This window comes from Hemicordylus capensis, chromosome 7 (genome assembly GCF_027244095.1).
Source record: "Hemicordylus capensis ecotype Gifberg chromosome 7, rHemCap1.1.pri, whole genome shotgun sequence".
Classification (NCBI taxonomy): domain Eukaryota; kingdom Metazoa; phylum Chordata; class Lepidosauria; order Squamata; family Cordylidae; genus Hemicordylus; species Hemicordylus capensis.
In genome coordinates this window covers 13,084,028-13,094,271 of record NC_069663.1, presented here as the reverse complement: position 1 = coordinate 13,094,271, position 10,244 = coordinate 13,084,028, and the positions used below count along the sequence as shown (strand labels likewise).

Below are 10,244 nucleotides of genomic sequence, written 5' to 3'. Positions count from 1 at the left end.
AGTTCAAGGTGTGCCTCTGCTGGAGTTCCTGAGTAGTTGCATCCAGTCTGCAGCTGGGCCCCCAGGGTACAGTGTCAGATGGCAAACAAAACCCAAGTGGAAAGGAGGCCTCCTAATTGAGGCTTTTGTGCTATTGGAGAATCCTGACTTGACCCTTGTGGGCTCCAGTGCATGGCTGCTTTGGCACAGTGGAGGAATGAGAGCAAAGAGTGAATCTCTGCAGTGCCATCTCTTGCCTGTTGATTGTGGAAAGGGACGACAAAGGAGTGCAATACAGATGAGGTTTCTCCAACTTTTGTTTTCTGTTTTCTGTCCAGAGTTCGTAGGACACCTGGCCCTCTTTCCAGGGCTACTGGTGGAGCTTTACTCTCGTGGAGCATTTCCACACCCGGCTTTTAGTTCGCATCTCCTCTGGAATTGAGGTTTGCATTCACATATTGGCCAGATTTACCCTGAAGTCCCTACAAGCTAGTGGGGTTCATACATAAGTCAGGTTTTTCATTGTGTGGCCCGATTTATATCCGGGGTTTTTAAAAAATCCACTTTTTGTGTCGCCTTTTTGGAGCCACTTTGAACTCGCAGTAAAGCCTGCTGTCTGAATATGCCCCTGCTCTTCTTACCATAGAGAGGTGAAACAGAAGTAGCACAGCACAGCACAGCACAGCACAGAAAGCTGCAAAGATCCAGTTTCTGTTTGCTCAACAGAATTGATTACACTGTGATTAAGCTGTAGTGGGGAAGGCCTACAATTCCCTTTTGTAGGACTATCCTTTGTGTCCCACCCACCAGAACAGAAATGGATTAATTATTCAACATTTACAAATCAAATTCTAATATTTGTTCCTCTGAATGGATACATTTCATAGTTTTTGAAAAGTTCACTTAAAAAAGAAAGCATCGCTGTTCTGCAACAGATGGCAACTATTTAGTTTTTTGGGCACTTCAGTCAACCCTCCTCAGCTGCTAAGTAGTATTCAAATATTGGCTCATCAAAACACCTAGCAAGTAATGAATGGAGGAAGCAACAGAATAAGCAATGAAAGTATAAGCCACAATTCAACCTGCAAGGTAGCAAATGTGTGTGATGAGTCTTTGATTTAAAGCCATAAAAATATAGGAAATGAATCTGTAAAAGACATTCAGTTGGATGTCAGTTTTGAGAATTCATTTCACCCATTAAAAGTTCTCATCCTTAGAAATTCACACCCCCTGACTCGAACTGCAGTTGGTTTTGCCCATCTTCTGAGTTTAAGAACATAACATAAGAAGATCCTTGGTGCTGCATCAGATCCAAGGCCCATCTAGTCCAGCATCCTGCTTCCCAAAGTGGCCCACCAGATGCCTCTGGGAAGCCATTACCAGGAGATGGAGATGGAGCAAGCAACAGAGTAAGCAATGAAGGTATCTCTCCTGCCGTTGCTTCCCTACAGATGGTATTCAGAGGCATCCTAGCTCCAGAGGTAGCCTACAGCTACCTACAGAACTAGTAGCTATTGATAGATTTGTCCTCCATGGATTTGCGAAAACTCTGCTTAAAATAATCCATAAGAACATTTTATACATGGGAGAAAGTTACTCTGAAGAGTCCAAAGTGTCATTGAACAGCCCCTTTCCCCAGTGGCTCCTCTTCCTATTTCTACTAAAATTCTGTAGTGGTGACCTGAGTCACTTCTGATTGCAGTTCATCCCGTCTGTATCCCCGGGAGCCTCTCTTGTGGCTGTCCATGTCTAGTCATGCTGACTTATTGAGGGCTTCTGAAGGAGTGCAGGTGGAAACGCGCTCCCGCATGGTGCTCCTGGCCCGACTGAAGCTGTTCTGCTCCATCCGTGACCGAAAGGGGAGGCAGAACTCCCGGAAACATCTCTTGAAGTTTTCATCCAAGAAAGCATACAGGACAGGGTTGAGGCTGCTGTTGGTATAACCCAGAGCGATACAAAAGTGCAGGCTGGCCACCACATAGGGGTTCTTCTTGTCAATGCCCACCAGGGTCCAGACAATGATGAAAATTTGGATGGGAGTCCAGCAGATGATGAAGGCAGCCACCACCACCAGCACCATGCGGGTGATACGGCGTAGGTTGCGGTCCTTCTCCTTAGAACCGGAGAGGAGGCGCACACTCTTCAGGCGGAGAATCATGAGCCCGTAGCAGATTGTGATGACCAAAATGGGGACCAAGAAGGCGAAGATGAACACACAGATCTTAGTGACTGTGTCCCAGTAGAGGTGAGGTTCAGGAAACTGGAGAAGACACAACACAATGCCACCTGCATGGAAGGGAGAGAAGAGAGTGGGAGGCATTTGTTTGGGAGAGAGGTGGAGAGGCTGAGATGTCCAGTTCTCATGTTATTTCCCAAGGATCAACCTGCACAGATGCCTCTTTACATTGTCGTCTGTTCACTGAATTTACATTGCCGTCTGTTTATTGCTGCCAGTGTTCACACACAGGGACACTGGGGCCTGCTGTTGTAATTCCCTACTAGTGTCGACATAAATGAATCCTCCAAAGACTGTTTTGTACACGGCTTGGCCGCATCTGCAAACTAATTGAATACATCAGACTAATTGAATACATCAGCTTCCAGAGAAGTGTTCCCTGTAACAGGAATTTCCTGATGTTGTTGACTACTAGAACCAGCGGGACTCTTTGTACCGGACTTCAGGGAGAAATTCCGGTCCTCAGGAGGGGGCCTCCAAATGTCCTGGGGGGGGTCTCCCTGCAGCCTGCAACCACCCCGCCACTGCAGGACTGGGCACATCAGTAGAAGTCAGAACTTCCCTTTGGAATTCCCAGTCCCCACCACAAGGAGGCAGCCCCTCATGGGGCAAGTGCCTCAGGGTGGTGCTGGGAGCCCTTTAAAAACCTCCCAGCACTGGTGTGGGGAAAGCTTCACAGCTGCAGTGATTCTGGGGAGCATCTGGGGGTGGGCGGGGAGTGATGTGGGGTGGCTGGGAACCTCAGAGATGCCTGGAGGATGTAGTTTCTCCTGAACTTCTCAGTCAATGACCCATAATGACCAGGCCAGAGGCCACTGCAGCTGGGGATGCTGGGAGCTGCAGTCAACTTTTCTTATATTCTTATGTCTGAGAACTATAAGGCTACCTCCAGCCTCAGAGGCAAGATGCAGGAGACCAACACAGGAAAGAGGGCATGCCCTCACCTCTTGCCTGTAGGCTTCCCAGAGGCATCTGGTGGGCCACTGTGTGAAACAGGATGCTGGACTAGATAGGCCTTGGACTTGATCAAGCAGGGCTTTTCTTATGTTGTTACAGGGAATGCTGCTCCAGAGTAGTAATATTTAGTAGGTTAGTCTAAAGTCAGCCACTGTTCAAGATAGAAAAGTGCCGTTGGCCTGGCTCTCCCCTCCAAAAGGTTACTACTGGGCATTTCTGTAGCTCACATTCATTTCAACAGGGTTTCCTCATGAGAGTTTCCAAGCAGAGCATGCCCCTTAGTTAGATCTGTCTGTTGCCCACTTTGCTGACCTTAAAATAATTTAAAAGAATTGGCAGCCATGAAATTCCCTCCATGCTTGGGGCAGTTTTAAAAATCTATCTATCTATATCATTCTCTAAGGTGTACCCGTGGCTAATTCTGTGTGCAGCAGCTCGCAAGCAGAAGCACTGTGGTGATTGGGCCGTTGGGATTCCATATGTAGATGGGGGGGAGGAGCCTGTGATGGTTAAGATCAGTTGGAATGCAACTGTTACTGGTCAAAGATGTTCTTTTTTTGTAGAGGAGAGGAATCTATATATATAAAAGGATAGTGGTCAGGGGTATGCAAAGAGAGGAGTCGTGGGGGAGGAAAGAGCCCCTTCAGGAGAAGGAGGCTGTCGTTGTGTGAATTAGATGAGGAAACAAGATCTGTTAGCTCAGGAAGGGAGAGGGAGGGAGGGGAAGAAAGACAGAGGGGAAGAGCAGGTGGCGGAGAGAGAAAGTAGGGAGGGGAAGTGAGAAAGAAGGAAGGGTGAGGGAATGGCCCAAGCCTGTAAGCGGCCTGAGGGGAACGAGCGACCATGGCAGTGGCAGCAGCAAAGAAGAGCCTGGTCAACTGCTGCTGCTGCTCCAGTGGGGAGGAGCAGCAGCGGGGCTCTGGTGAGGGTGGGGAGGTCTCTGGGGATAGGGGGCTGCAGCTTGGCCGATAGGCACCAGCAACCCTGCAGCCACGACCAAGAGGGTGAGGAGGATGGAGTAAAAGGATGGAGGAGTGACCAAGAGGGGTGAGGGGGATGGAAGCAACCAGATGGAGAAGGAGGAGCAGGAGTGCAGCTCAGGTGAGGGTGGAGAGATCTCTGAGGTGAGTGGGGCTGTGGCAGGGCGTGAGAGGAGCAATCACGTACTAGTGCACAGATGCTTTGCATGGGTTAAGCTAATATATTTTTAAAACTATAACCCCTACTTGAGAAATACTGAACAAATGACTGTGGGAATACTGGTAATCATACAAGGTGCCTGAAAACAAAAGCAAAAAGTAGGCCACCCTCTTGGATGATGGAGCAGCAAGTGGCACTCATATTCAGTCCAGAGGATGTGCATGTGGAGATCAAGGAGAAAAGGTGCAGGCAGAGTCAGGGGAAGGGAGCACTGTTCCCTCTAAGGCGTCTGCATGTGTGTCCACTCAATTAATTTCAGATCCCGCTCAGGTTGAATCAGGAAGGCCCCATTCTAAATGCAGGTGCAAACACACTGCCTTGATACTGCCGCCCAGAACAGAACACATTCCACACAGAGGTGAAAAAAATTAGAGGGACCACTGGAGGGGAAGGAAGAAAAACTCACTCTAGAACATAAGCTCCTCTTTTGAGGCACACGCATGCCTTTCATTGCTACAGTGACACAGGAACATAGGAAGCTGCCTTATACCATGTCACACCATTGGTCCATCTAGCAGAGTATTGTTTACACCAGGGGTTCCCAACCAAATTTACTACTTTGGTACTCCAAATTTTGCTGAACTACAACTCCCATAATCCGCAGCCACAATAAATTGCAGCTGGGGGTGGTGGGGGCTGTAGTTCAGCAATTTCTGGCATACCACAGGTTGGGAACCTCTAGTCTGCACTGACTGGCAATGGCTTTCCAAGGTTTCAGGCAGGAGCTTTTCCCAGCCCTACCTGGAGATGCTGCCAGAGAAGAACCCAGGGCTTTTTGCATGCATGCAGATGCTCTGGTATGGAGCTATGGCCCCATCCTCTAAGGGGAATACCTTATAGCAGACAGTGCTCACATGTAGTCACCCATCTAAATGCAAACCAAGGCAAACCCTGCTTAGCAAAAGCATGCTTGCTACTGCAAGGCTGGCTCTCCTCCCTTATAGAACAGGAAAGTGGTACCTCTGTATTCTCAAGCCTCCATGGAAATTAGAATGGGATACAGGAGGACCTTGATATTTGTGGGTGTTCCGTTCTCTGCTATTACCATGGATATAGAAATGGCAAATAACAAGTAATTGGGGCAATTGGATCGTGGGGGTTAGATTCCCGGAGGCCAAAAATGCCAAAAAAAAAAGTGTCAAAGGGCCCTACATGCTCTGTGGGCCTCGAGTGACCCAGGAATGCCCCCCTAAAGCAAGAAATTGCCCATTTTGTCATTTCCCCCTGCAATTTTTCATGTTTTTCCCCCTCAAGAAAATAAGCCATAAAATGGCTCCTGCACTCAAAATGGTGGCCGCAAATGACCTCCAAGGTCATTTCTGGCCACCCCTGACCCACTGATATGAGAGTTTAACCTCTTTTTGGCTAGACTTTTACTGCATATACAGAGTCCAGGTGTCTATTACCAGACCACGGATAAGCAAACCCACGGATGCTGAATCCTCAAATATCGTGTTTCTCCTGTACAGCTACAGACACTTGCCTTCAGACCTGGTGACAGCCATGATCATGATGGGCACTCCAATAATGGAGGAGAGGACCCAGATGCAAACGTTGATGAGCTTTGCTTTAGCTGGGGTGCGAAAATCCAAGGCCTTGACTGGATGACAGACAGCTATGTACCGGTCCACACTCATCATGGTGAGGGTGAAGATGCTTGTGAACATGTTGTAGTAGTCGATGGAGAGGACCACCTTGCAAAGCAGTTCTCCAAAGGGCCAGGTCTCCATCAGATACTTTGCACTCTGGAAGGGCAGTGTGCTAGTGGCCAGCGCATCTGCCAAGGCCAGGTTGAAGATGTAGATATTGGTGGCGGTTTTCATCTTGGTGTATCTGGAGGGATGAGATAAAGGGAAAGGTATTGATTGCTCTCTTTGGTGGTTCACTGCCCAAGCAGGCTGGATGAACACAGGGACCTAGGAAACTGCCTTGTACTGAGTTACAAGGTCCCTCTTGCTCAGCATTATCAACACTGCCTGGCAGCAACTCTTGAGTACAATCCAGCTGGTAGGAGATACTCCTTTTCACACCCCTTTATAGGGGAAAGGAGGAACAGCAAGCTTCCCCAACTTCCCTGCCCATCCCAAGAATTTAGGATTGTAAGATCCTGGGCAAAGAGTTCATTTCACCACCAGTTCCAAAGAACATAGGAAGCTGCCTAGTCAGATAATTGGTCCACCTAGCTCAGTATTAATTACCCATATACTGCTGCATCCCAGGGTGTATGGATACCATAAAGAAGTAATCATGCAGAGGAGCTCTTATATCTTGTAAGCAGTTGTTACAAGATATAGGCTTTATTCTAGGAACGTAGAAACATAAGAACATGGGAAGCAGCGGTATAGGAAGCTGTCTGACCATTAGTCCATCTAGTTCACTGTTGTCCACACCGACAGGCAGTGGCTCTCCAAGGTTTCAGGCAGGAATCTTCCTCACCCCTACCTGGAGATGCTGCCAGGGACTAAACCTGGGACCTTCTGAATGCAAGCAGATGCTCTACCAGTGAGCTATTGCCCTACCCCTAAAGGGACTATTTTACAGCAGACAGCACTAAAGTCACATGTACTCACCCATCCAAGTCTAACCTTGCTTAGCAAAAGGGAACAATTCATGCTCACTACTGGCTACCCACCCCTTAAGACTGAATGCAAGCAGGATACATTCTTGTGACTCAACAAAATCCTGAACCCTGTCAGATTTCCCAGCTTTGTCATGGTTGCCCTATTTTGCAGTTATACAAAGAGGGACCTGAAGCCAAAGATGTGCTTAGTTCAAATTGCTGTGTCCTTCAAATCAGAGTCCTTCCTTCCTGCTTCCCTATGGCCTTACCTCCTTGCTAGGGATGTGCAAATTGATTCAAATTTGAATCAATCCAACTAAAAGCTGGGTGATTTGAGTGATTCAAATTCAAATCAAGTCATGCCTTAAAAGGGCAATCCGAGTTGAATTTGAATCCATTTTTTGAAATTTGATTCAAATTTGAATTTGATACAGTTTGGCACCTTTTCCAAACCATTCAGGCCCCCAAACAGTGCCAAACTAATTCAAATATGATTTGGATTTGAATTGAATTTTTGGACCAGATTCAAATTTGGTTCAAATTCAAAATGAATGTTCAAAATTCAATTCAAAATTAATTTAAAAAATCATTTTGTGCACATCTTGGCTTCTCAGTGCCCATGGTTCAGGCTCATCCTTTCCTAATCACATTGCTAATCCCGCCCCCCCAAGCCCCTGTGAGCTTTCCCTTCCCTTGCTTTCTTCTTTCTTTCTCCCTTTTTCTTTTCGGCTTCCTTCCTTCCTTTTTCTTTTCGGCTCTATCAGCCGTCTTTCTTTTGGGTTTCAGCTTTTCAGCCTTTCCCCCCAGGCCTCCACTTCCCTGACAATTTGTACTGTATGTCAAGATTCTAGTCCCAACAGTGGCTTCTCAGCAGTTAGAATACTTGCATTTAATGGTACTGCAAAAGTTCACCTAATAGGAATGTTACCAAATTTAGAAAAGAACTGGGATTAGCAATGAACAGAGATGGTAGAACCTGCCACAGAATGGAGAGTAGGGCTCACTGAATTCCTTAATGGATTTCATCTGACTGAGAACCCCATTACACCATGCCATATCAGGCCTGGCTGGAGATATGCAAATGGCATATGCAAATGATGTCATTGTGTGATACCCAGAATCCAGTTGTCCCATCTACCTGGTTATTCCTATAGTCACCCAAGGAAGGGAGTGAGGAGAGCTAATTTGCATATTGCAGGCTGCAACAGGTTCAGTGGCATTGAATGCTTCCCCATAGAAACATAGAAAGTTGCCTTACCAAGTCAGACCACTGGCCCGTCTAGCTCAGTAATTTCTCCCCAAACTGGGAGTGGCTTCTCCAAGGTTACAGGCAGGAGTCTCTCCCCACCCTATCTGAAGATGCCAAGGAGAGAACTTGGAACCTTCTCCATGCAAGCATGCAGGTTCTTCCCAGAGTGGCCCCACCCGCTGTGGGATATCTTACAGTGCTCACATGCAGTCTCCCATTCCCCACAGAGTCCTCTCTTCCTTACTAGGGATGGGCCCAGACCGGTCTGGAGGCCATTGAAAAGGCCTCCGGACCAGTCCGGACCTGGGTGGTTCGGATTGGGGGTGGGGGGGTCGCTTTAAGAGCGGCGGGAGGGTTTACTTACCCCTCCAGCCGCTTTCCGCTGTGGCGCCGTAATTGTTAGAGTAATTGGGGCAGCAGAATACCTCCCTGCCGCCCCTTCCCCGCTGCTGCTCTGCAAAAACTCTCAGTAATGCTTTGCGCGCACGCACAATGTGCGCGGGAGTTTTTGCAGAGCAGCAGCGGGGAAGGGGCGGCAGGGAGGTATTCTGCTGCCCCAATTACTCTAACAATTACGGCGCCACAGCGGAAAGCGGTGGGAGGGGTAAGTAAACCCTCCCGCCGCTCTTAAAGCGACCCCCCACCCCAGTGCCGGACCGCAGTGTGGCGGTTCCGTGCACACCCCTATTCCTTACACATGTATTAATCTTTCTCATCAGACTAAGATGACTTGTTTCACTTTTATCACCAGTCTTTCTGGTTTTATTATCTTAGGCAAAAAGGAATAATGGCTCGTTAAATATGGATTTGAATTTTTAAAAATTAATCAAGCAGCAAAGGCCTTGAATGTGTGCCTACTGTCACTCTTCCTCTGTCACAGGGAGGAAAGATGAATATTTATGTATGTATGTATGTATTTGGTATATTTGTATACCACCCCAAACTTGTGTACGTCTGGGTGCCTTACAATAAAACAATACAAACAAAACAAACTAAAAGGTTAAAAACATTACAATAATTACAAAATTTAAACAATGTTAACAACTATTAAAATTCTAATTAAAAGACTGAGTGAACAGATGTGTCTTAACTGCCTTTTAAAAAGTTGCCAGAGATGGGGAGGCTCTTATTTCAACCGAGTTCACATTCCAAAGCTTCAGGGCAGCAACGGGGGGGGGGGGGGGGCTCATTCATCAGAGGAGTCTGTGGCAACTGCAGACAACCCACTCCTGATGATATCAATGAACCCCACCACCCTCTCCTGATGATATCAATGTTTGGGGTTTGGGGTGAAGAAGACATTCTCTTAAATACCTCAAGAGTGTTGGAAGTGAAGGACTATGCGCTGTCTCTTGTCTCAAAGACAGTGGAGGACAGACTAGTGAGTCAGAGGGCTAGAGGGTCAAGACATTGGTCATCCCTTCTCTAATGCTCTGACACTATCCCTTTGGAATGTAGATTGCTACTCTTAGGGACTAACTAACTTCCTTCCTGCTTTGCACTTCCTCTCTCCCTGTTCCTTCTACCTTGCAACATGCAAGCTCCTCTCCCTGCACCATGTGTGCAGAGATGCAGAATCCATCTGCATCCAACTAGCTAGAAAGATTAGAGATCCTAACTCCTCACTTTCCTGTCTAGAATGGAGTGCTCTAATGAATATATTGATTTGAAACTATGAACTGGCTCCAAGTTACTTTACTCTCAGCATACACACATGCCTAACTAAATTCGGCTGTGTAGTGCCTCTGTGCACTCTGCTATAATGAAAAAGGGTTTCTCTTACCAGATAGAATTCCCAACGAAGAATGCCTTCCCCACCCAGCAGTTTGTGTTGCTCAGCAGGCTTGGTACAGCTCTGGACATTTTTCTGCCACTTGCTTTTTGGGAAATGCATAGAAGAGATTATTGCAGAGAAGGAGAGCTGATCTTGCAGTAGCAAGGATGAATTGTCCCCTTTGCTAAGCAGGGTCTTCTCTGGTTTGCATTTGAATGGGGCTACCTGTGAGTACACTCTGGGGCCGTAGCTCAGTGGCAGAGCATCTGCTTAGCATGCAGAAAGTCCC

General features: G+C 47.3%; 1 protein-coding gene across 2 annotated transcripts in view; it reads right to left on the bottom strand.

The window, feature by feature from the left end:
- Window positions 1-815: 815 nt before the first annotated feature.
- Window positions 816-10,244, bottom strand: part of OPRD1 (opioid receptor delta 1) — a 31,181-nt gene continuing 21,752 nt past the window's right edge. For both annotated transcript variants that reach the window (XM_053268592.1, XM_053268593.1), the window contains exons 2-3: window positions 5,856-6,205; window positions 816-2,265 (exon numbers count right to left, since the gene is read on the bottom strand). In XM_053268592.1, the coding sequence (XP_053124567.1) occupies window positions 1,733-2,265; window positions 5,856-6,205 (883 nt within the window). In that variant the 3' untranslated portion in view covers window positions 816-1,732. The remainder of the gene's footprint in view (window positions 2,266-5,855; window positions 6,206-10,244) is intronic.